This window comes from Ictidomys tridecemlineatus, chromosome 9 (assembly GCF_052094955.1).
Source record: "Ictidomys tridecemlineatus isolate mIctTri1 chromosome 9, mIctTri1.hap1, whole genome shotgun sequence".
NCBI classification, from domain to species: domain Eukaryota; kingdom Metazoa; phylum Chordata; class Mammalia; order Rodentia; family Sciuridae; genus Ictidomys; species Ictidomys tridecemlineatus.
This window is the reverse complement of record NC_135485.1, coordinates 70611380-70638746: the sequence shown is the minus strand read 5'-3', so window position 1 is coordinate 70638746 and position 27367 is coordinate 70611380. Positions and strand designations below refer to the sequence as shown.

General features: G+C 36.3%; 1 protein-coding gene across 1 annotated transcript in view; it reads left to right on the top strand.

Annotated features, from left to right (window-relative positions):
- The window catches only part of LOC101960085 (broad substrate specificity ATP-binding cassette transporter ABCG2), a 41921-nt gene extending 14865 nt beyond the window's left edge, over positions 1–27056 (top strand). The window contains 10 exon segments of the mRNA XM_078020730.1: positions 3049–3200; positions 4584–4664; positions 4971–5218; positions 10288–10370; positions 16489–16578; positions 17830–17882; positions 17885–17953; positions 19062–19210; positions 21471–21560; positions 26970–27056. Coding sequence (XP_077876856.1) covers positions 3049–3200; positions 4584–4664; positions 4971–5218; positions 10288–10370; positions 16489–16578; positions 17830–17882; positions 17885–17953; positions 19062–19210; positions 21471–21560; positions 26970–27056 — 1102 coding nt within the window.
- The last annotated feature ends 311 nt before the right edge of the window (positions 27057–27367 follow it).

Genomic DNA, 27367 nt, shown 5'->3' with positions numbered 1-27367 from the left:
GAGGTGCTGTAAATTCAGAAGAGAGTTCTGGTTGTAAGAAACAGTGGCCCTGAGGCAGGTCATATCTGGTATGTGGATATTAGAGAGGCCAGAGGGACAGACCCATGGACTAAAGATAGTGGAGGTTGGCTGGAGGCTTAACAACAAAAATATTTTTCTTATGGCTCTGGAGGTAGAAATTTGACATTGATGCATCCTCGGGGTTGTTTCTTCCTTAGCCTCTCTCCTTGGCTTGTAGATGGCCATCAACTTCATTGTGTGTCTTTGTCCTAATTTGCTCCTAATTAGAAAGGCAGATGACAACTTTCAAAGACCACATTTAACTTTAATAACATCTTCAAAGGTGCTGTGTCCAATGTGGCCACATTTTGTGGCACTAGGGGATATGGCTTCAACACCTGAGTTTGGGGAGGACCCAGTTTAGACCATCACAGGTGGATTAGGATATGAGGTGGAGCTGGGCTCTTGGCAGATTGCATAGATCTCATAGGCCATATCAGATGTGTGCTTTTCCTGTCACTAGGGGACATGGGGATGGTTTGAGAGTTTAAAGCAGAGCAATGACTGTGGAGAATACTGTGCAGTTGGGCAAGGGTGAGGGAGGACCTCTTGAAGGAGTTGCTGAGGGATGATGGAGCTTTGACTATGCTAATCGTGGTGAGAATTGGGCAGTTTCTGGGTCTGTTTTCAAGGGACTCAACAGAATCAGCTCAGGATTAGACTTGGGATTGGAGGATGGAGACAAACTGCTGAGATTTGGGACTTGAAGATGTGGAAGAATGAAATGAAAGAAATGACTTTCCTTTTACAAGAAAGTAAAATATTAGGGATCACGTATAAGAAAATTTTCAATAGCTGAGATTTAAACATCATCTTTAAAAATATAGAAAAATATTTCATACTGACAGAAAGGATGCAAATATAATACAGATGAAATCCTACTCTTCTCACCTGGATTCCTCACTGTCATACTTCACTGCGTCTATAGCCCCTCCTGCTCTCTCTGGTGCTCCCTACATAGTTTTTTTTTTTTCTGCCATCATGCCCTTCCACTCCAAATACTACCTACTCCAGACTCCAATGAGGGAGGCCACACCACTGCCTGCACTCCCCAGTCAATAAGCATGGCTTGCCAGGATTTAATCCAGGGCTATTCAGATTTCACCGCTTCTTCATACCGTCTATTTACAGTAAGCACTCATTGAATGACATGGCTCCCAGGCAATCCCATTTCCATCTTCCAGACATTTCCCAACTCATTATGTCCTTTAAAGTTCCAGTTTCTAAGTGAAGGGTTCATCATGAGTTTGTTTTGCTCCTCACTTTAGTTATTTTTTTCACCCAACACAACACCAAGACAAGCACACACATAAGCACTGCTTATTGTGTGACACAGAACAGCTTCTGGTACTTTCAAAATAGACCTGTTCAGTTTACTCTTTGTTCACCTTGTTCTTTAACTGTGAGTATCTCTTTTCTTAACTCACTCCTGTTAGTGCTTTCAATATTCTACTTATATTATTTTAAGACTGGGTTGCAAACCTCTGTTTGTTTATAAAGAACCATTAGCTACTTCTAATCATCATATTGAAATTACAGATTCCTATCTTGTGTTTCTCATTGAATCAGAACATTCTTGGATACATTGCTAGATGCACAAGGTGCTTATCAAATTTTTAAATTAAAATGATTCTTCTCTTAAAATAATTTAAATAACTGCTTTGAATAGTGATTGTGGCCTTTGTTTCTTCTTCCCATAAGTAATAACTTCTATAAAAGATAGTTTAGCAGTGTTCCTAGCTTAGCATTAGTTCAGAGCTCAGATCCCAAACTTGCCCCTTAGTAACTGTGAGTCCCTGTTCAGTTGCTTGACCTTTAAGCCTTATCTGTAAAATGGAGGGAAATGAAAATATTAGAACTGCCTTATAACAACATTTTGTAAATGGAGATGAGTTTAACTCTAAAGCATTTAGTGAAGATATTCTGAGTGCTTAGTAATAATAGATCATGAGGATAGAAGTGAAAACCAATTCCTAATGAGCCAGAATGGTTAAATGATCAAAGAGAATTAGTTATATGATATTCTTTTAATCATTGGTCCATAACTACTCCTCAAAATGAGTGTACTTAGAGATTATCTGTGATGCTTATTAATAATACAGATTCCCTATACATAAATCCAGATATTGTAATTCACTGGGAAGACTATATAGGAACCTGCATTTTCACTAAAATTCTAGCCAATTCTAGACTGTTGATGCATCAAATTTTAAGAATCTTTATCTTTTTTAAAAAAGCATTAAATTTAGGTTCCCCAGTTTCTAAGTATGAGATATGGAATATGACACACCCTAAAATAGTATGGCTTGGACAGAGGATGTAAAAAGAAAATTAGCACATTAACGGCATTGATCCTTTCCCAGTTCATTCTTCCCAGTGACAGAACAATCCCTAGAAAGGAAGCCAAAGCATTAATCTTTCCCCAAATAAACCCTTTCCCAGTGACAGTATAGTAGGACCCTGAAGGGAAAGAGACAAGCACTGTACGCTGACCCAGACCCTCCACTCTTCCCCAAGTAAAAATATTTCCCAGTAAAAACAAATTTTCAAATTCTCACAAACCTATTTCCTGAGTGCCCAAACTGATCACTGACCCTAGATCTCTCCCATTTCACCCAGTATGTTATACCCTAAATTCCTAAGTGCCCCAAACTAATAAGATCATTAATTAAGTCACCTCTCAGTATAGCTTATATAAGCCCAGAAGCCTCCTTTGTCCAGGGCTCAAATTCCACTAGAAGAGTGGGTCCATTCCTCTGAATGTAGTCCCCTTCTGGAATAAAAGGCTGAAATGATCCATGAAGTTTGCACCCAGCCCTGTCCTTTTGTGCTAACACCAAGTATATAATATGAATTGAAATGAGAAGTTTGTGGGACGAGATCAAGTTGAACTGAGAGAAAATGCTCTACTGACAGGAATAAAGTATTTTACCAAGAAGTGCAAGGTTTGGAAGTTTAATAATTCATTATTTTCCCTTTTTCACTTAGGCTTTCAGAGCAAGGACGAACAATCATCTTCTCTATTTATCAGCCTCAGTATTCCATCGTCCAGCTATTTGACAGCCTCACCATATTGGCCTCAGGAAAACTAGTGTACCATGGTCCTGCCAAGATGGCTTTGGAGTACTTCAAATCAGGAGGTGTAGTTGACCTTCTCATGCATGATCCTTCATTCATAGACTCCTGGGGAGAGCAGAGGGGGTAGCAACAGTGCTGCTTGATCTTTGCATAGACCTAACTGGATTTTCACCACCCTAAAACATTTTTGATCAGTTTGGTGCCAGAGTTTTCCCTCATTTTGCAGCACTTGCTTATTGTTCAGGGCTCTTTCTGTTCTCCTATGTGAGTGTGCATACTGTGGTGGTGGGGGGGAATACACGTGTATTTCTCATGGGCAATTCATTGCCTGTTCTATTCCCAGTTGTGGTGACCTTTCCCTTACAGTTAAGTAATTAACATGTTGAATTTACAGTTAGTTATTTTGTTGGTTGAACATTTTTTAAAAGTCCCAAATCATTGCCTTTTGGACCATGTAACAGATTGTTGTTGTCCAATATTTCCCCTGACACATGATCTTGCTCTGCCTTCCTGAGGGTTCATGAGATGCTGCTGCATTTTCTAGTAACTTTAGTTTGAAGGTCTTGAGTGATGTGGTCTTGAGTGGAATGGCTGGCCCTGAATCTGACATTAATGGACCAGCATTCCAGGCTGCTTGGTTCTATTTCAGATTAAATATTATGATTTCTTTAATGGCTTATCCATCTTCTTCTTTTTAGAAGTTTTTGGGTATTATTATAGATATTTCTCCATGACCCGAAATAAAATTGTTAATATTATCTTTCTCAATTTGTTTTTATTAAATCTTTGTTGTTTAAAAATAATCAAACACATGTGAATCTGGGGAATCCAGGGAAAATGAACTGAAAAGTCAGAGCTCAGGCCAAGTTTAGATGATTGTGCCACAGGAAGTTGAGGTGAGAGCTCATATGTGCTGTGCTGGTCACATTCTGTTGATAGTGCTTCTTATGGGAATTTCTTATCTATCTGGGATTATGGCAGCTTGAGAGGTGATTTTTTGGGTCTCTGGATTTAATAGGTAGCCACGCAGTCCTTGCTGATATGCATATTGATGTTTCAGCATTCTTTACATTAACTGAAAGTTCACAAGAAACTTAATATTTTTTCTTGGACCTATATTTAGATTTTTGAAGAAGTACTAATAAACACCAAGACATATTGAAAGCTACTTGGGGTTCAAAGATTTATGAGAAGTAAGGATTAATATAAGATGGTCTATAGATTTCGAAAATGTTTTGGAATATTTCTTTTTAAGTTGGGGACAGAGAATATGAAATATTGTAGGACTAAATGTATAAGAGGAAAGGATAAAATAGTGAGATGAAAAGAGAGCAAGGAGAAAGAAGTTATTGAGTCAATCTTCCCTAGCCTTACCTCCATCAGACTTACTGAGTCTGCTCTATTTTCCAAAACCTATGTGGAGTTCTTGCTGGTATCTTTTCTAGGTTACAGCTGTGAGCACTACGCCAATCCTGCTGAAGTCTTCTTTGATGTCATTAATGGTATAATAAAGCAAAAGTCAGAAGGTATGTGAATCTAACATTTCCATATTTTTGCCAAATTAAGTTAGTTAAGGTTTTGCAATGCAGTAGCTCATTAAAAAATAACCTAGTGAATTTACATATTTATGTGGTAACCAAATAAATTTAGTTGTCAGTGAATACTGTGAGTATTTTTATCTAATTTACAAGTGATTATGTTGGTTTTTTGTACTCAAGTTTCAGAATTTAGGAGTTATACAAATAAGAGTTCACAGAAAACCTGGTAAAACTGGTAGTAATCTGTTACTAATGAGGTAGTAATCTGAGGCCTGTTATCCACTTTTATTCCAGCCAACAACACTGAAATGCCTTTAGATAATGAAGAGTCAATCATAGAAGCATTAGCTGATTTTTATGAAAAATCCCCCATCTGTGGAGAAACAAAATCTGAACTAGAACGACTCTCAAATGATCAGAACAAGAAGAGCTTATTCAGGGAGGAGATCTCCTATGTTACCTCTTTTGGTCATCAGCTCATAGGCATCACCTGGCGTTCATTCCAAAACTTGGTGGGTCGTCCCCAGCCCTGGATAGCACAGGTAACTGACAGATTCTTCTAATTATGCTCTGAAATAATCATTTGAGAGCTATTTGTTCTGATATGGACTGCTCCAGGATTGTTTTATCTTCTACCCATCCTCCCATTTATTTGTCATTCCTATTCTATTTGAGATATAGAAAGAGTCAATTGAACCAGTGTAATAGTTTGGAAATGATGTAAGTCTTCCCCCAAGGACTCATGTGTTGAAGGCATAGTCCCCATAGAGCAGTATTCAGAGGTGAGGCTCTTGGAAAGTGGTTGGATCATCTGACCTCATCAAAGGATGGAGGGATTCATAGTTTGGTGGCAGTATTGGGAGGTTGGGAAAGTAGGAGGTGAGGCCTAATTGGAATAAGTGGTCTCTGGGGTGGTGGGGGGTTGCCCTGGAAGGGATTATCTTGTCTCTGGTTCCTCCTTTGCTCTCTCTGCTTCCTGGCTGCCGTGAGGGAAGCAGCATTTCTTCATCATGCCCTCCTGCCATGATGTTCTGCCTCACCTCAGGCCCCAAACAATTTAGCTAATAGACCATGGACTGAAACCTCTGAAACTGTGAACCAAAATAAATCTTATTTCCTGTCAGTGTCCTTTTTTCTGTGACCAAAATAGCAGAAAACAACTTCCGGAGGAAAAGGTAATTTGAGTCTCATGGTTTCAGAAAGTCTCAGTTCATAGAGGACTGACTCCATTGTTCTGGGCCCAAGGGGAGGTAGCACTTATACAAATAAGTTTAAATGCTCAGAAGCAGAGAGGAGTGAGAGTGAGAAGGGGCTTCAGGAAGAACAATACTTTCTGGGCATGCTCCCTAGTGACCCACCTTCTCCCACCACACCCCATGTGTCTGCAGTTACTACTCAGACATTCCATAGTAATGGATGGACGGGTCAGATTACAGCTCTCACAATTCAATCATTTCACCTCTGAATATTGCTGCATTATCAAATAAGTTTTCAGGGGACACCTCATATGAAAGTTATAATATCTCCTTTAAGTTGATTTTCTTAGATATTTTTTTCACGATGATAAAAAAGCTGAATAACACATCAGGTATGACACAATTACATTTCTACCTTTGCAATGCTTTTTAAAGTGTTTTCCTGGACTATATAACTCAAAATTTTGATGATGTAGACAAATTTTAATGGAAAATCTTCAACAAAATTTTATTTTTTAAAAAGTGTCAAGAAAAGAAAATATCAACTAAATATAGTATTTTCTAGTAGCTGTCCACAATCATTTATTGATTCATTTGAAAAGTTCAACTCAAGAGTATGTGTTCCATTTTGATACTCTACTGGTGAATGAAATGGGTAAAAATTAAAACCTCTACTGGCATAGATTTTATTTTCTTATGAGGACAGAGACATGATATCTGAAAACAGAAAATTCATGGTGTGCCATATGGTAGAAGAGACAATGAAGAGATTTTAAAGAGAAAGAAAATACAAAAGGGGAAGGAAGAGGGAAGAAGATAGATGGACTATGGTTGGTTTGCTCTTGATATTAGATGTTTAAGGAACCTAGTCTTATTGACTATTTCTGACAGTAGTTTGTTCTGTGCACTGTGTGAGGGAAGAGACTGTAGGCAGAATGCTGTTTCTTGTAATTGACCCTCCTCGTTAAGAGATTCTAATCCTGGTAAAGCCATAGATGTCTCAAAGACTGTGCAGTTTATGCACAGGAAATAACCAGACAAAACAAGGCTATTCACGTCTGCTTAACTCCTTTATATAAGATGTGATGGTGTTCTTTTTTTCCTTTTACTGGCTCTGTAGTAGTTGTTGACGATCACTTCTAAGTTTTTTTTTTTCCCCCACTGCAGTGCTAGGACTGAATTTAGAGCCTCATACATACTAAACAATTGCTGTATCCCTGAGCTACAAAGCCAGCCCATTTTTTTATTTATTCATGGCCCTATGTCACACAAAAAACTAGTTCCTCTCAGGTAGTTTATAAGAAAATCAATTTAGCTTGTTTTTTTGGGGGGGCATTATTTTTATTATCAATCATTGAGTTTCTGTGGAATATTTAGATGTGGCTGGTTTTGGCTCCAAATAACTGACTTCCCTGCACAAGCACCGTACTTTTCATTTTTAAGTATTATTGATTTGTAAGTGTGCCTGAGAACCAGCATCTCCTTCTCAATCATGCTTTCCATCCTGCAAACATTTTTGATCCTTGTGCTTTGGCATATCTCTCAGAACACAGTCATTTTAGAGTCTTGTCAACTAAAAGTTACATTTTATTCTTCATAATAGATGTTAATTCATTTGGAAAATTGTCAGGTGAGTTACATCATCGAACCTTGTTCAGTAGTGAGATGATGTAGTGATTTGATTCTTTAGAGTAATTTATGCATTAAGTTTTTCTTTTTTGACTCTCTAGTATGTCTTGTCCAATACATATGTGGTAGTTATGGGCAGGCATTATTAGAACATACCTATCTATAAAATACCAGGATTGTGCATGTTTTGGGTCTAGGCTTCTTTAAGGTGCAGACAACAAGCCCAAAGCCTCCAGGATGCACATTCAGCCTACTTGCCTCATCAGAAAACTCAGTTCCACAGAAGGAATTCCAACAGTGTTCAGAAAAGATTCAGTCTCTAAAATAAGGGTAGAATCTTGTAGCTCCCTGAGTTTAGCAGAACAACTATTGTTCCTGTTTGTAAATGCTGGAAAATTAGCTCAGGAGCAGACAAATACTCTTTGATAAAGGCCCAGATAGTAAATATTTTGGACTTTGAGAGCTATAGATGGCCTTTGTCTGGAGTAGTCAACCCTGGCGCTTCAGCATCAAAGTAGCCACAACTAATACATATGCTATTCATGGACACTGAATTTTGAATTCTTTAGATGTTCCCTATTGCAGGAAATATTATTCTTGATTTGTTTCTCCCAATTAATGGAAAAAAATTTAACCATTTTTAGCTTATATGCTTAAGAAAAATAGGAGACTAGCCCTGTTTGATCTGTGTGTTGTAGTTTACTGACCCTTGTATAGGGTTCTTATTCTCATATTATTTTTATTTCTCTAATTTTGTAAAAATGAAGTTGTTAAAAAGTTTTATGACTCCTGCTGATAATCTTGTATTTATTGTCTTATTGTTGTACTTTGTTCTGGACTAGTTATTTTTTTACATGATTCAGATTTGACATCTAACCAGATAAAATACTGAGAAGATCTAGGAATGAATAGATTATTGGAGAAAGAAGATTTAATGTTCTTTTAATGTGCCGAGTTTTCTGAACAAATCAACTTGGACAACATTATCACTAATCACCTGGAAGTTCATTGTTTATATTCACATAAAAAACAAACATTTGACTATGGATCCTCCTCCTCCTCCTTCTACTTCTTTTTTAAGAGAAAGCTACAAACACCACTCAAAACACACCTTGAGAAATGAAATGTTGTTTAAATACATCTGAACAAAGGCAGAGTAAGATGGTTGGAAATTTTTTTTTAATCTCTTTTGAAAGAGACTAGTGGACAGATGCACAAAGCTTGTAGATAGTGTCATTTGCTGTGTTGTGAGCGTTTCAGTTTGCTCAAAGGCTTTCTTTTTCTTTATGGAAGAAGAAATACCACATATAAACCTTGTGAAAGCATGATATGATCCAGGATTCATCATTTTGTCAATATGTTTGAAAATTGAAAATATCTAGGAAACATCCTAATGGTAATATTCAGTCAGTGTAAGATGTCAAGTTTGGACGCAAAAGAAGCAAAGAATGCAGAGCGTATATTATGAAGTCTTAATGTCTTAAAAGTCATACTGCATAAAAGTATACATGTATACATATGTGTGCTGCATGTCAATAGAACCAATTGCATTTGTTTTGAAAGTTTGAGCTGTTGTAATGAAATAGAGCATATCCTGAAGGTATTTGAAAAATGTCAGGGCAAAGGATTTTCCTTCCTAAATTTCTCTTATTAGGAAATGAATTTTAAGAACATCTCATAGGCGAAACATTTAAATAATATTGTTTCCAGCATCTGGTCTTTACAAACTAGTGTTTACAGACTATGATTCTGTTTTTGCCTTTTGTTTGACTTCTTGCCATAAGTGTCCTTTACAAATTAGCTCATGGCTTGATATCACGATAATGTTGAGGTTTCTTTTTATTTTGATGTTTCCAAGATATATGGTAGCATATTTTGTTTTCTTTGCATTACAATTTTCTCTATTATTATATTTAAAGCAAGAATAATTATAAGAGGAATTCCTTACATAGACTATATCACAATGTAACCCTTAACTTTTTGACAATTAAATCACTCTTAAGCCACTTTTTATTCTACAAACAAGTTTTACATTGGTCCATTCTCTATGGGAGCCATTCATACAGACTGTGTAAGTAAAGATGAATGAGAATGGCAAAGAAAGAATTTGAGGCTCAGGTGTGCCAAGTAAATGTAGACCTCACTGGCTGGGATTGGAAGATAAGCAATGTCATTGGAGATGGTCATGGAACCTTTGGGTGTCCTCAACTGGCTGAGTGCTTTGGTGACAGTGACAATGTACTTTCCAGTGCAGGTGGGGATATCCCACAAGTTGGAAAGGTATCTATTACTACTGCATTATCATTCAAAATCCCATTGTTAGAATTTGTATGAGTGTGTGTATATATGTTATTATATTCTTGTTTATCTCTTTATTTGGAAGTAGTGAGGATCAAAACCTAGGATGTGGCATATGCCATGACAGCATTCTATTGGTAAGCTACCTCCTCAGCCTTGAAATTTCATTAATTTCCAATGATCAGAGTAAAGACATCCTGTTTTTACTTGATCTTCTTGAAGTATAAAGCTGCATGTTTACTGGCATGATAGTTGAGAGTTCAGTTCCAGTTAATGACTGATTTAGAAAGCGGTAGGACTCTGGCCAAGTCATTTAAAGTGTGTATTTTAGTGGAGAAATTTGATTAGGTAGTATGATATAAATAAAATGTACTACATTTTATTTGTCCACTCATCCATTGCTAAAATATATATTTTTTAATAATAAAATTTTTACATGCAATTGAAACTCTTTTCTTTCTGTTTTCATTTTTTTTCTTTTTGAAAAGATAATTTCCACATTCATTCTGGGAATTGTTGTAGGTGCTACTTTCCTTTCGCTAAAAAATGATTGTACTGAAATACAAAATAGGTAAGTATAATTAGCTCTTGATTTTGAGAAAATCCTGTCACTTTGTTCAAGCTCAGGGGCATCTATTAAGAATTTGAACTTATTGTATCAAAATAGATTCTACTGCCATATATAAAAATTAAAAAATAATTTGAATTTATGACAATAGAGGGTAAACGTTGGTGTTTTATTATGGGGTAGGGACAGTAAATGTATTGAAAACTGAATAGAAGAGTTAATTTTTTCACACATATATATATACTTGTGTGGTGGTAAGTTACACACATCTCATACACATCTCTTTTTTTAAATTTTTATTGTTGGTTGTTCAAAACATTACATATTTCTTGATATATCATATTTCACACTTTGATTCAAGTGGGTTATGGTCTCCCATTTTTACCCCATATACGGCTTGCAGAATCACATCGGTTACACATCCACTGATTTACATATTGCCATACTAGTGTCTGTTGTATTCTGCTGCCTTTCCTATCCTCTACTATCCCCCCTCCCCTCCCCTCCCTCCCCTCTTCTCTCTCTACCCCCTCTACTGTAATTCATTTCTCCCCTTTTTTTTTAAATTTTCTTTTCCCCTCACTTCCTCTTGTATGTAATTTTGTATAACCCTGAGGGTCTCCTTCCATTTCCATGCAATTTCCCTTCTCTCTCCCTTTCTGTCCCACCTCTCATCCCTGTTTAATGTTAATCTTCTTCTCATGCTCTTCCTCCCTACTCTGTTCTTAGCTACTCTCTTTATATCAAAGAAGACATTTGGCATTTGTTTTTTAGGGATTGGCTAGCTTCACTTAGCATAATCTGCTCTAATGCCATCCATTTCCCTGCAAATTCTATGATTTTGTCATTTTTTAATGCAGAGTAATACTCCATTGTGTATAAAGGCCACATTTTTTTTTTATCCATTTGTCTTTTGAAGGGCATCTAGGTTGGTTCCACAGTCTTACTATTGTGAATTGTCATACACATCTTAACCATTTCTAAGTGCACAGTTCCGGGACATCAAATATATTCACGTTGTCAGTTGTCAGCTATCACCACCATCCAACTCCAGAGCGTTTCTTCATCTTCCCAGGGGAAATCTTCAATCCACCTAAGAGAAACCACCCACAGCGACCTCTGCCACCTCTGCAACAATCTGCAATTTTCTGTTTCTGCATTTGGTTATTCTAGGAAGCTCATGAATGTGCAGGCATACTATACTCATCTTTTTATGACTGCCTTATTTACCTCAGCATAATGTCCTCAAGGTTCTTCTAAATTAAGGTATCCTAATTTTTTCTGTTTTAAGGTTGAAAAATATTCTATCATATGTATATACTACATTTTATTTGTCCATTCATCCATTGCTAAAAATAGGGATTGCTTACACATCTTGGTTATTTGTGTGATGCTGCTATGGGTATACACATAGCTATTTGAATTCTGTTTTCAATAGAGCTTTGGAGAAGATACCGGAAGTAGAACTTCTGTATTATTTGGAAATTCTGTTGATTTTTTAACTAATGCCATACTCTCTTCTACTTCATTTTACCTTCTTAGCAGCAGAACATAGAGTTCCAATCTCTCCATATTCTCATCAAAATTGATTATTTTTTCTTTTTTGAAATAACAGAGTTCCATTAGATCTTTGAAGATATGTCTGTTTTAAGTCCTTTGCGATTTTTAAAATAAGATTTTTTTGCTCAGGATTTTTTGTAATTGTTGCTGCTAATGTACAGTCCTTTATATTTATGAGTTATTAATCCCTCTTCAGATACATTATTTATGCATATTTTATCCTATTCTGTGGATTTATTTATTTCTGTTGATAGTACCATTTTTGCACAGAATTTTTAATTTTGATATAGCCCTAGTGATCATTTTTCTTTGGAGGTTTGTGAGCCAATTTTCCTAATGTTTTTTTATTTGGGAGTATAGGACACGTGGATGGAATGGCATTTATCCTCTCATTTGGAAAGCACTTGTCAGTGTTATGATCCTTTCTAGTTTCAGTTAAAATGTATCCCAAAAACTTGCATACCAGGATGTCATTTTAAACAGTTGCTTCATAGTCTGAACCTAGATTCTCAACATCAGAGTCCACAGGGCTCTCATCACAATTCATATAAGGAGAACCACTCCTTGCTAGGCATTGAGCTCCATTATTGACAGCTGTGGCTCATGTTACCTACCAATAGCCAGAGAAGTGGATGGTCTCATCCCCATTTTAATATTGATAACCTTTAAGGAATTTGATGTTGAATCTATTTTGATATGTAGAAAAGACTTGATTCCAAAAGCTCAGTCCTTGTCCCAGATGCCAGTGCAAATCATGAGAACAGGGTTTTGCAAAACACACAAAAATAAATTTTATTGATTTCCTCTAGTATACAAAAAAGAAAGAGCAGACTAACATTTCCAGAGTTATTTTCCTCTCTACAAGGGGAACAAAGTGTTATTAAAGGGAAATTCCGGAACTAGACTCCAAGTATACTTTTTAAAAGGTATATATAATGTCCACATGGTGCCCTGAAGAAGCCATTGGTCAGATCTGTTGGTACCAGTTTCTATCTTTTCACATCTTACTAATACCAATTTCCTTATTCTTGTTAATGATCTGAACATGTTAATGACCTGCATATGATAGCCCAGACTAGGACACACAAAAAAATGTGAATCTTACTTCTACACACACAGGGAGGGGAAGAAGGAAAATAGGAAGAAAAGAGAATAAAACACATCAGTTTTAAAATAAGCCTCCTGTGTTTGAGTAGGAAAGTTCATACTAAATGCCTGAAATGGATCCCTGTTATAGGCTGGTTGCTTTGAATGGAAGAATAACCATAAAAGTTAATTCTTTATTCAAGTACAGTGAATTTTCCTCTTTATTGAATTAGGTTGTTTTTCTCTATGAAGAGACAATTATTACAGTTGTTTTCCAGAGTTAAGTCTCCTTTTTAGCTTCTAAAGGCAGAGATCTCTGGAATTTTTTACAACTCTGCCAATACTTGGTTTATGCCCTGTGTAGATACTATTTCTTAACCAAGCTCAACATAATCACAGGTTCTCAAAGTTGTGTACTGTGTATATCATGTAGCAGGAAGCATTTGGAAAAATATTAAGAAATCTGTCATCAGCTGCAATTTTAAAGTAGTGAAATGCTAACTATTAAATGTTTAATAGAAAAAGCCAAAGAAATAAAGAGGAACTTTAGCAGTTTCTTCAGATATTTTCTGGAAAAAAATGAACACTAACCTCATTATAATTTGTACTTTTTACTTACAATTGCTACAACTTTTTATAAGTTTGGGCATTGTAAAAGTGGCCAATGTGTGTGGCTCATCAAATCCATCTTCATGTAATTGATTCTTCTGTTTATGAAAAAAAATTCAGCCTTATCTCTGAAACCAGATTGTTAGACCTTTCTTCAGGGCTTAGTATCAGTGCCTCATCATTTGAAGAGGCTAACAGTTTAGTTCTTTGGGGAGACCAAGCAATGTCTTTGCACTCTCTCTTACCCTGTGTAACCAAGGAACTGGGTTAGAATCCTGTGTAGAGTGTGAGCTTATTTGAATAGCCTTAAGAGTTGTGATGATTACTAAACAAATTGAAAAAAAAAAGGTGTTTAAAAATATTTGGATCCAGTAACCCCACTTCTGTGTATTTATACAAAATATTTGAAGTCAGTTTGTTAAGAGGAGTCTCACTCCCATGTTCATTGCAGCACTGTGCACAATAGTTGATTCAGAAATCAGTCTAAGTGTCCATCAGCTGATGAATGGATAAGGAAAGTGTGTGTATACACAAGGGAATGCTGTTCAGCCTCAAGAAAAGAAATCTTACCATTTGTGACAACATGGATAGAAATGGAGAACATTATGCTAAGTAAAATAATCCAGACAGAGAAAGACAAAAGTCACATGTTCTCATATGTAAATTCTGACACTATTGGACTCTAAAAAACAGAGAGTAGAATGGGGGTTGCTAAAGGCTAACATATGGGGAAATGAGGTGATGAAGGTTGAAAGTACTAATCTCAGTAAGGCAGAAAGTATAGGTTTTTTCTTTTGAACAACTTCTCCTCCTCCTCCTCCTCCTCCTCCTCCTCCTCCTCCTCCTCCTCCTCCTCCTCCTCCTCCTCCTCTTCTTCTCTTTTGAGATACACTGCACAGGATGGTGAATCCATAAAAGAATAATGTACAATTCATAATTTCTAGGAATAAATTTCAAATATTCTCATCATAAAAAATGATGAATACTTGAATTGATGGGTACCACCATAATTATTTTCATTTTGCTATTCTTTCACACATTATATTCTTGAAGCATAACATTACTTTTTGCCCCAGAAATATACTATTACAATTTGTCAATTTATGAATAAAAATAAATCAGATCTATATGAAGGTTACCTCTTGAAAAGCATTAAATATTTTAACATTAAAATTTTTTAATAATAAAACTGTTTAATGTAAAATAAATCATCTTATGTATTAGAAGGAATTATGCTGTTTTTTTCTTAGAATCATGAATATTTTAATAGAAAAAGCCAAAGAAATAAAGAAGAACTTTAGCAGTTTCTTCAGATTTTTTCTGGAAAAAAATGAACACTAACCTCATTTTAATTTGTATTTTTGACTTACATTATTAAATGTATTTGTATTATTAAATGCAAGACAACAAATTAAAGTGAATTTTTGCCATGTCCCATGTTTCTAAAATTGCCTTTCAACTTGATATTATGTTTATTCCAATAGCAAAAGTTATATAGTAGTTTTTCTCTTGGGCCTGGCTATTTTCCATTCACTTTGATTATTATGTGAACTTTCATACTAAAAACAGCTTATACCCCTTAGTTCTTCATTCTTTAGGTGAAAAAAAATTGCCTATGGGCTCTTCTTTTTCTTTTTATTTTTCTAAGTAGTTGGAATTATTTACTTGGATTTATATGCATAAAAATGTTCTCTTCTTTTTAAGTCATTGAAATGATACACACATTATCTCACTTTCTGGTTTTTACTTTCAGTTCAGTTGTTTGGTTTGGAAGGGAAGCTTTTCTTTGTTTCAGGGATGGTGGCATGCTTTCATGAAATTCTTATTTCTACTGGAGTATAAGGATTTTCTTTCTGAACCTCAATTATTTTAACCAAGAAATAAGTATCAAAGCTTCATACACATGATCAAATTACTTTTTATATTATAAATAAGCATCAAATTGATTTTTATTTTGAGCATCCTAGAAAATCCTGTAGGAAAGTGGCTGTCCCACATCAAGGATAACTGTCAAGGCTAATGATGGCCCTGTCCTGGGTGACTACAGCAAGGAGCTGGGCAGGGGTTTCCTCCCCTATCTCATTACTTTCCACATGTCTTACTTTCTTATTACTTCACTTTAAAACCAAACTGGATGATTAAATATTTTAACTCTTGGGAGATTTATTTAGGTTCATTTAGTTTAATGTTTCTCTTTTCGTACATTAGGAATGACATACAGCATTTTTGTGAGTTAATTTGAAGATGAGGGAGTATTTTTACGTTAGCTCAGGCTGTCATAGGAAAATCCCATGTACTTGGTGGCTGAAACAACAGAATGTTATTTTCTCTCAAAAATGGAGTCTGGAAGTCTGGGGTTAGAATTCCCTTCCAGCAGGTCAGGCTCCTATAAGGGTCCCTCCCTGGCTTGTAAATGGGACATTCACTGGACATCCTCTCATGGCAGAGAACAGCTGGTGTTTCTTCCTCTCCACCAATTCACTAATCCCATCATGGGGCTCCACTCTCATGACCTCATGTAAACCTTATTACTTCCTTAAGCCTACCTCCTGGTACTATCACATTGGGGGTTATCTCTTCAATAGATGAATTTTAGGGAAAACAAGTCAGTGCACAACAACCCAAAACAAGAATTTCAATTTTTGCTATAGTGTGGAGTGACAGGGGTACCAATGAGGAGACACAGAGTTGGGAGAGCCACTAGAAGGGGCCAGGCTTTCCTATCTGTTTAAACTTAAAGAGTTCTACTTTTCTTTTTAAGATGTATTTGATATTACATTATTTCTGGAAGGAGTTTTATGGGAAGAAACCAACCTAAGGGTGCTGAGTTACCTGAGGTGCTTTTGTTCCCACTCTGTCCTGACAGAGCAGCAGTGTTCTTCTTCTTGATGGCTCACCAGTGTTTCAATAGCGTGTCAGCTGTGAAACTCTTTGTGGTCCAGAAGCAGCTATTTCTGTGAGTTGGTCTCTATTCTGTTAAGGGACATTGCTGGCTGGGGGAAAATGGTTAAATGCAGAATTAGACCAAAAATGTGATTCTGGGGATTACTGGTATTTATTTTTCTTTTCTTTTCCCTTGTGTTCTTTATGTTTTCAAATTGACATTTAAATTATACATATTTACCATGTAAAACACAAAGTCTATATAAGGACTACCAATATTAAGTGAGCAAAAGCAGTCCCAATTGAGATAGAAAGTCAAGAGTGTGTGGGACCTGCTACAAAGAAAAAAGAAATTTTAAGGTTAGGGTATGGTCATCAAATCCCAATTCTGCTGAGAAAACAAGGAATAAAGGGGTTAATAAGTATCTTTAGTTTTTAGGAAAAAAATAGGTCATAATGACCCTCCCAAGGAAATTTTTCAGAGTCTTCGGTAGAGATTAAGTAGAGGTGTAAGCAGCAAATTAGAAATGGGATATGAAGTTGACAAAGTATGTGGCCAAGCATAGCTCTGAGTGGATCAAAGAAAAAGTGAAGAGACCCAGAGGGCAGCCTTACAGGAAAGAGCAAGAGCAAGATGGTTTTTCCCTGTATTTTTCAAGGATGGAGGAAATTTACTCAGGCCTTCATGCCCAGGACAGGAATTACCAGAGAGGAAAGGAATGAAGACACTGGTGAAAGAGTTTGGAATTTAGGGAAGAAAGGTGTCAGGAAGAGGGGAGATGAGAATTTGATTGCTGATAGTGCTGCACTTGGAGGCAGGATCATGGGAGGAAGAAGTCTTTTTCTTTTTTTTAACAAAAGAGAGAGAAGTAAACAAATTTAGTGATCTGAATCTGCTAGAGGGCCTTGGAAATTAACCATGTTACTTTCACACTCAGAAGTGGAGAGAAGAAAAGCCTCCATTACCACTGAAGTTAGCCCTGAAGTGCTGCTCCTCAGGCAGAGCCAGCCTGACAGCAGAAGCAGAGACTCTGAGGAGAGTGAGGAGATGCAGAATCTGCCCCTGGAGGGGTGATATGGGCCAGAGTGGGTGGCAGCAGGAGGAGTGCTGTCATGAGGGGGTCACAGCAAGAGCCTCATGGGGCTAATGCCCCAGGGAGGCTGCATCTGAGAAATAGAAGGATGGGGGGAGGGTCAGCCTGGAACGTGTGGGCAGCTGCAGTGTCAGACCTGGTGGCAGCAGGAGTATGCACAGCAGCATCTCATCTGGGCTGTGCCTTCTTGGACTAATCTGGGGTGTGTTGTGTGTGTTTTTGTTCTGCAGACACGAGCACATCAGTGGATACTACAAAGTGTCGTCTTATTTCTTTGGAAATATTTATCTGACTTACTAGCCAGGAGGTTCTTGCCAAGTTTTACATTTGCTTTTATAGTATACTTCATGGTGGGTAAGTAACAAGACAAAGGGGATGTGTCTCTAGCCTTGAATATGTGGAGATGTTAACTTCTCATTGCAAACATGCTTTTGGTTCCCAAAACCATAAAACAAGCTATAAGGAATCATGCATTGATGGTATATTCTCTAAATTAGCTGGTTAATGTGGACACTTTTTCTAGACTTTTTCTCAACTGAACTTTAAAATGTATTTATGGAACTATATTTTTCTGAGGGATGCCATGAATCATACTAAAACACTAGATTGTGCTAGAGAAGCTGGGATATTTATTGCCTATCTGTATTTTTTTTCTCTATATCTTACTACATGCATCTCTATGTAGAAAAAAAATATACACAGGCAGATAATATCTCTGTTTGCAGAGATATGTAGAGAGAGATTGAAAAAAACAATGTATGAATATCTTTTGTCCCTGTCTCCTACTCTAATGAGAGGAAGACGGTGACTTTGGGATTTACTGATTTGATAAAATTACTTGTTTGTTAGATTACATCTATTTTATGTTTATGTAGAACAGAATCAGTTGTGCATTATGCTCTGGCTTCACACCAGGCTCACTGAATTATCATTTCTATAAGTTTCACTAATATGTGTGTGTATGTGCGCACGTGCACACACACATACACACACACACACTCACACTCTAGAATTTTCTATGATAACTCACCACAGGATTATAACCACTAATAGAGCTGGAAACTTCAATTTTATAAATAAGAAGTGTGCTATGAGAATTAGGCATGGAATCTTAGAGCTGTAGACTTCTTATCAGTGTTCTTACAGATGTTCCAAAATCTTCAGACCATACTAATACAGAGCATTAGCTCATGATAATTATAAAGTAATTTAAGAAGCTTGGCAGCCCTATTCCCAATCACAGAGCCACATGGTGATTATACTAAGGGGATTTACTTTATGAAGATGGCTACCCTTCAGTTGCATGAAGAGAAATAATGAAATTAGTGACACAGGGTAGTTGCATGTGTTTTTTGTTGTTCTGATCTTACTTTCTCAGGATATTGTAATCTTATTGGCACTATAAACTGTTCCAGATACACAGGGAGCTACACAGCTAAACCAATCCCTTGTTTTCTTTAAGGATCAAATCCAGCAGTGGAGGCTTTCTTCATCATGATCTTTACTCTCATGATGGTGGCTTTTTCATCCATTTCCATGTCACTGGCCATAGGAATAAGTCATAGTGATGTAACTATAACAAGATGGGTCATGGACATCTATTTTATGTTGGTGAGTGTGAATTGGGCTTCTCTGGGGACAGAATTTTTTCCCCTTGTTTCTCTGACACTTTCCTGTCATAAAAAGTCTGTTTTGAGGATTCTGGATGTGGGAATCTGATGGTTTCAGGAAGCCATAGACTGAACTGTAGTTTATATTAAAGAATGTACCACTTTCTTCCTTGCTCTTATATAGGCTTTTCTGCTAGTGTTCTCATGTACTTACTTATCTTAGCCATGTCCTTATTAATGATCTTTTAAAAAAAGACTTTTTAGTGATTATTAATGTTTATAAATTAGGACTTCAAAAACAAGAATAATGATTGATTCCCTCGCAAAAAAAACCAGACTGTCCACCTGCCTTTCATGCTGGTGTTAGAGAACTGCCAGCTGTGTAAGCAGCAGAGCTGGTTTGGTTGGATTCACTATTCCCCAAGGTGAAAGTGAAAGCTTTCACTTTCTCATGTTACACTCCATGAGAAGTGTAACAGGGGGTCTAGCTTGGATGCCTTTTGCATTTTGAAAATGTTTTAAAATTACTGGAAATTTCTAAAGTCCATAGTATTAGGTCACTTGTTGTCTGGATTCCTGAGAATCGCCAATATCAATATGTTTCTGTTTCATCTTTTAAGAAAATGATTACAAAGTCTTAATCTTTCATGGTCCTAAAATTTGCACTCACATAGATGAATCAACAGATAAATAGAGCCTATTACCACATATTCCTACACAATATCAGCTAAACAGGGATGCTCAGCCAATTGGTATGGACATCCTTTCTGGTACAGTAGAAAGAGATGCCCTTGAATGACACATATACAACACTTTAAAAAGTTCTTTTTATTAATGTGGTATAGTTATCCATAATTTGGGGATTCGTTTTGAGGCAAACATAAAAGCATGGCTTACACATACTCTTGTCAATTTCTGAATTTGTCAACTGCCAATATATACCATAAACAATGTGATGTGTAATTTGTATTTCATCTACTATAAAAAAAGTCCTTCAGTAAATAAAGATGTTTTGTTTGATTTATTTGATACATTGATTGTGATTTGGAAGTTTTCATGTAGAATTTTAAAAGCCAGTTGTAAAATTTTATTTCACTCGGAGATGTCATGTTATACACCAGGCACTTCTGGTAGGTCAAGTCTGATATACACAGGCTCACCACAGCACTGCCACCATTGTGCAAATCCCAGCTCACCTCAACCCAGTTGGGGCCAGTGTTATGTGGGCCTCTCATTCATCTCCAGAGCTCCTTCCTGAATCTGCATTGCAATATCACTTTTTCATAGCTTTAAACAGAGGGATTATCCATGTTTTCTGCTGTACTACACCACGCTATACAGTTTATAAGTTCTAAGCATTGGGAAACCTGAAGCCTACAATTCTGAACCCCAAATTATTATTAATGTCATTGATGCAAAAAGCAAATCGTTGTAAATAACAAATCTTACAATTGTATGGAAATGGAGAGGTGTATGTGAAGCTCAGGAACATTCTTGTATATGTTCCTAGATTTTCAGAATCATTAGGAGCAACACACCTTGGTGTTATACTTAGGATAGTCAGTAGGCAGCTCTTTGTGTCAGTGAGTTCTGCATTAGAAAATTCAAACAACCACAGATGGAAAACATACAGAACAAAAATTAGGTATGTACTGAATATGTACATTTTCTTTTTTAGTTATTATTGCCTAAACTATATAGTTTATATGGTTATATGTATATAGTATAAACTACATATACAACATTTATATTATAGTAGGTAAAAAAATATGAAGATGATTTGAAATGCAAAGGATACGTATATTTAAAGTATAAAGCATTTGCTTGGGATTACATGCAAATACTATGCTCTTTTAAAATAATAGAATTTGAGATCTGCAGATTTGAGTATCTATATATGTGAGTATTAGAGCTGGTCTCCCTTGGATACCAAGAGATGAATATATTTCTTAATCTTCCATTGTTTGCAAGTACAGAAAAACATGAAAATATAGTATTAACAATTAAGGATCTTCCAAATAAATGAAATCTATGATATAGACTAGAGTATATTTTCATTAATTAAAACCCTAAACAGTCTTGGCCATGTGAGGTTTACACATACAAAGGAAGATTAATATTTAGAGCAAGGTCAAAGAATTTCAAGAGTTGTTCCTACCAGAAATGTTTAGAAGGTTATAGCATTCTTGAAAATGCTCTTCTCTAGAATTCCTCATGAAATTCCTGGACCAGTTCTAATTCATGATTTTTGCTTTTTGTAGATGATTTTGGTTCTGCCATTATATCTTAGAAGCATAGCTCCTCAGATCTTGTGGATTCAGTACTTCAGCATTCCTTATTATGGCTTTACAGTAAGTTGTCCTTGACTTTCATTGTGAATAGGTGCCCAAGGTGGGAACAGTGAAAATAAAGACTATAAGTCTCACTTCCCCTGCCATGACCTGTGGACACCTTCCAGGAGCACAAGGTCAGGGAGTCATCTGGGGTTTTCCTCAGTCACCCTGTTGTTTCAGATGAGGAAAGGTGAGGAGAATAAATCTTATAGTAAAGTGGAAAGAATGGCAGATGAAAAACATTGTGTTTATATTCAATAAGGAAATAAATGAGAGGATGGGAGACTGGGATACTTAGCATATGATTAAAGAGAAATTATGAGAAACAAAGAGGCTAAATAACACTCCTAGCCTTATGGCTCTAGCAAAGGAATCAACTCCAAAGAAAACCATGTCTTAATACATTGTAACCAAGATTTTAACTCCTACAAGTGATTTTGATGAAAACAAGAAAAGATCATTACCATAAGTCAGCAATATTCATTGAGCAATACTATATCATTTTACTTATAAAGATTATAGAGTTATACAGTTAAAGAGAGAAGAAAGAAGGGGCTTTGGGGTGATCTACCAAGATATCTCCCTTCTTGGCCAATTGGAAGGAATATCCCAACCTTAGGCCTCTTAATTTCCAGGGAAATTAGTTAATTTGTGACATATTGTGAATATGCAACTTTGTATATATTTGGAAATAACAATAAAGATTGAACTTGAAGATTTAATCGTTATGATTCTTTGAAAATGTTTTGAAATTTAAAACCACCTTGCATTGTCCTTTGTGTCACATAGGCTTTGCAGCATAATGAATTTTTGGGATGATACTTCTGTCAAGCTCTCAATATAACACATGGCAATAACTGTCTAAACTACGTAATGTAAGTTTGTGTCCAATGTCTTAAGAGGCTTTATTATTACTATGATGAGATATAGAGAGTCCCCTGGGATTAGAGCTGGAACAAGAATTTTCAGGGTCAACAAACCTTTCTGAGCCTACATTTTCCCGCTCATAAAGTGAGTCATTGTGCACTAATGCATGTGAACATGTTGTACTTGTATTATGCTACAGTCCAAATTGTCTTTGTATAGAAATGTTCACTGGGGGCATGTTGGAAAAATTAATGTTTCAGTTTTTGAGTAATTTTTAGTTTTTAGAGCATTTGAGTTTGAAACAGGCTGTTTGATAGTTTAGCAAAGCTTATAGTCTCTGGATGTATGGATTCTGTGCTGTCAGCCCAGCCCATGGACCACAGTAGGCACTAAAAGGGCTGCAGTAACATAAAGGGGGTAACATTAAGATCTGGATCTAGTCCTTTCCTCTGCTCACATTATGTGTGTGTGTGAGTGTGTGTGTGTGGGGGGGCGGTGTGTTTGTGTTTGTGTGTGACAGAGAGAGAGAAAGAGAGGGAGAAAGAGAGAGAGAGAGAGAGAGAGAGAGAGAGAGAGAGAGAGAGAGAGACTGACACTGACTGACTTGGAATTCTCCCTATCAATGGTTATGTCCTTTAGTGAATAAACACATATTTCAACAAGTCAAGAAGGAATTCTCATTTTTGCATCAAGTTCTTAAAATAGAAATGCTGGTTTTAGTGAAATGAGAAGATCTTGTTTTGTACTTTTTATATTTTACTTTTCTATTACTGTTTTTAATCATTTGATATCAATATAAAATTAATGAAAGAAAAGAGAATACTGGTATTTTAAATCCCTTTTGGATGTTCAAATAACTTAGAAATAATTCTTAGTAAAAAGACAGTTTTGTATTTTGAATTACTAATGGGAAAAGCCTCTAGGAAAAGAGATTTTCTATTTTTGTCCACTCTCCTTGGTTTGATTTGGGTGTGACGTCTTTGTAACATAGAGTCACCACCAGGCTTCAAGGGAGAATGCAGTGGTTGGAAATGTGGGACCAGATAAGGAGGAGCCACCACAGGCTTCACACTTACATAGGGCTCATATTCACAAGAGGAAGGAAGAAGCTCCTCTTAGCAGAGGGAGGTCATGGCTATTTTAGGAACTTCTAAATGCCAAGATGCGCAAGACAACAGGCCATAACTGTGGCTGCACAGTTGATACTGTCTTAGTATTAGGTGCTTTTCTACCTGCGGCAGGAATGCTCCATTCTGCTCTGTTCCAGCTGGTACTTCAGGTCTGAGTCTGTTTTCTGGGCCTGCAGGTAATATCCTGTACCCTAGCATCTGTGATGCTCTTCATAATATTGGAATGACAGCTGACAAACAACTCTGGTTGGAAGCCCTTGCTCTTCTCTGGTCCTGATTTTAGAATTCTTAGCCTATGTTTTTAGGAAGGTTGTCTTAAGGATAAGCAGAACTACAAACAACTTTGATCATCTTAGGAAGGGGCATAGGTGTCATAACTTAGGCCACAGTTTTCCCCATCAGGAGTAAGTGAAAGGTCACTTGATAATTATTTTGGCCCTTTAAAGAGGGCAGCATTAGAGACTTAAAAACATATGAATTTGATCAAGCTAGAAATTTGGTTCTTAATGTGACTATAAACTTGGCCAAGTTCATTAAGCCTACTTCACTTCTTCTTTTAAATATGTAGGATATGTATACCCCTTTGATTTATTTAATGATTCATAGGTATTATATATAAAGGGATAATTATTGAAGATTTTGTATGCATAGAGATGTCTTTAAGGAACAGCAACTGTATTGACTAAAATTTCATAGATTCTAGGAATGAAGTTACATTCTTTCTGTGTTTAATTTCAGATGTTCTGGTGAAGAATTCTTGGAACTGCAGAACATTGATCTCTCACTTTGGGGTTTGTGGAAGAATCATGTGACTTTGGCTATTTTGATGATTATCTTACTCATAATTGCCTACCTAAGAATTTTATTTCTTCAAAAACATTCTTAAATTCTGCTTTAATTTTCTATGAATTACCCTCACATTAAAAAATATCTAATGAAAATTATTTGTTGTCTTCTGTTAAGTTTCATTATACCATAGGTAAGCCATAATTATTTTTAATAAAAAATTACAGAAATAACTGAATTATTCATCAAATAATCCACATCAAAACCTAATTCTATTACATATTGCATGTTAACTTATCTCATTGGACAGTCAGAATTAGGAAGAAATTCCAGCTAATTTCTTGATATAACAAAGGAGAATTTAACTATAGACACTCTTGACAAGTTGCTAATATTTGTGCTATCAGATTTCTCATGCTCAAAATGAGTAAGCAGATTAGTAGCTGGACAGTTTTAACAGCCTTTGTATCCTTGATCTGCCATTCTTCAATAAATAACAAATGTGTTAATGTTCTACTAGAAGTAATAAACCTAAAATATATTGGAAACATAGTGCCATTTCTACAGTAAAAAAAAAATTCAGATAGAAATTCATGTCTTTGATAAGCTAATTGAGGTTGGTGGAACTTACTGATAGTTCTTTAAAGGATTTGTAATATCTCAAGATTCTTGGCTGGGAGCTTTGAGCTATATGTAGAGTTGAGGGCCTGGGTTCTAGGAATGAAATATCTGGGACACTCTGGCTCTGCAAAGTAACTTCACTTCCTCAGATGCCTCAGTAGTATATAATCTGGTTGCAACAGATTCTCCTGAGAGCTTTGCTAAGACATAGTTGTCTACCCCTCCTGTCCCACCACAGCAGTACCTATAGAGCCACCTCCAAGAAGAAATTTGCCAGGGCTGGATTTCATCATTTCTAAGGTCCTTTCAGCTCTAAAAAATTCAGACTCATGGTCTAATAGCTGTTCTATCTTTCCTCTCACAGGATGCCCATCATTTGTATACCTCATTCATTTCTATATACTCTCTTCATTCTAACTTTACCTCTAATAGGGAAGTATTTACCAGTACTGTGCTGTGTTTCAAAACTTCTCTTTTGGCAATGTAACAAAAAGCACAGTAAAGCGAAGTATCATATATTTAAGACATATTGCATCCACCATTCCAGGTCAAGAGGTAGAATGTGACCAGCACACAGGTGCCCCATAGGCCCTCTGCAATCACTGCTTCTTCCTCTCTCCATGGGTTGCTTTTGAAATGATACATGTATATTTCTCTCAGTTCCTGTTTATCAGATCATCACTGCAGCTCAGGTTTGTGGGGTTATGTGTACAAGTACATGCTTAAGTACCTCTTCCACTTTTAATAAGCTTTTAGTACTTAAACAATTTATATTTACAAAAAAAGCTGCAAAGGTAGTGTGGAAATTTCCCATGTTCCCTGTGCCCAGCTTTCCTTAATATTTACATTTTACATACCAAGCTCCAGTTCTGATCCCACCACTTTTTGACTAGTTCTTTTATTGTTTTGGGGTCTGTTTCAAGACATCACATATAGCTCCTCTTGTTTAGACAGAAATACTTACAGGAATTAAAGGGTCCAGGGGATGACCAGATGTAGACCTGATGTGGTCATCTTGGAATGTCATTTACCCACCAGTGGGTGCCCTGCCATATTCCTGCAATATCAGAGTAGAGACATGACTTTAAATTTTTATCTTTAAACTTTAACATTTATTTCTTTTTACAACATTTCATTAATACATCATATCCTAACATCTGCTTTACCTGGTTATTATGTAAATATCAAAGTCAAAGAGTTTTTCTCATTTTTGGAAGTATTCTGCTTTTTCTGTAACTGTGCTTTACAGTTCCCTACATGTACATTTCATTACACATATGAAAATATTTATCCATACTTTATGTACAATATAGACCAAAAATATTTTTAAAAAGCTAAAATTATAAATATCTTCTTTTTAGATTATTCCTAATTTAAATAAACACTAGTTTGTTTATCTTTTTGTATTATAATCACTTTTTTATATATTTTATTGTGGTAAGAAACACATAATAAAATTTATCAACTTATCCACTATGGGGAGACATAATTGTCTGGCCCTCCTGTCCCACCACAGCAGTACCTATAGAGCCACCTCCAAGAAGAAATTTTCCAGGGCTGGATTTCATCATTTCTAAGGTCCTTTCAGCTCTAAAAATTTTAGACTTATGGTCTAATAGCTGTTCTATCTTTCCCCTCACAGGATGCCTCATCATTTGTATACCTCATTTATTTTTATATACTCTCTTTATTCTAACTTTACCTCTAATAGGGAAGTATGCCAGTACTGGTAAATACTGTGCCTTGTTAGGGGGGTTCTTTTTCCTGCTCAGAAAGGTTTAAGCCACCTATGAAATTAAAGTCTACAATAATTAATGAAGAACAAAAGACAAAGTCAGAAAGATATTTTCAAAATATGGAGCCCCTGACAGGTCTAGTCTACACAGGAGCTGGAACTAGAGAATTATAAAATAACTCCTGTGGTTTATTTCAGGGGGTACATCAAAGGCAGGGATAAGCTTTGAGGGGAGGAGTCTTTCTTCCTGATGTCTTGCAGTCAGCAGGTTGATTCATGTCTTGGCAGGTCACACCCATCTCAGGGCGGCTGTGCAGCTACAGCAGGTCACCCCAACTCCAGTACTGTGTGGGACCTTTGGCAGATGTTGAATAGGGCTCACAGCGTGTATGGGAAGTCTGTCAGAGGAAATGTCTACTGGAAGTTCCCAGACACCAGATTCTTCTATTCACTGGCTGTGATGTATGATATAGTCTACACACAGCCCAGAGATGGCTTTCAACAATCCCCTTTTGAGGAACATTTTAAGTTGGAAAAATATTTGTTTGCATAAATTTATTTAAGAACATGTATGTACTCTCATGTAATTTGTTGTTATTTCCTTGGATGTCATAACTAATCTATAACGGAGGGGACTGGTTGATTTGGTTTAAAATAAAAGAAAGCAAAGAGCAAATGAAGCATCA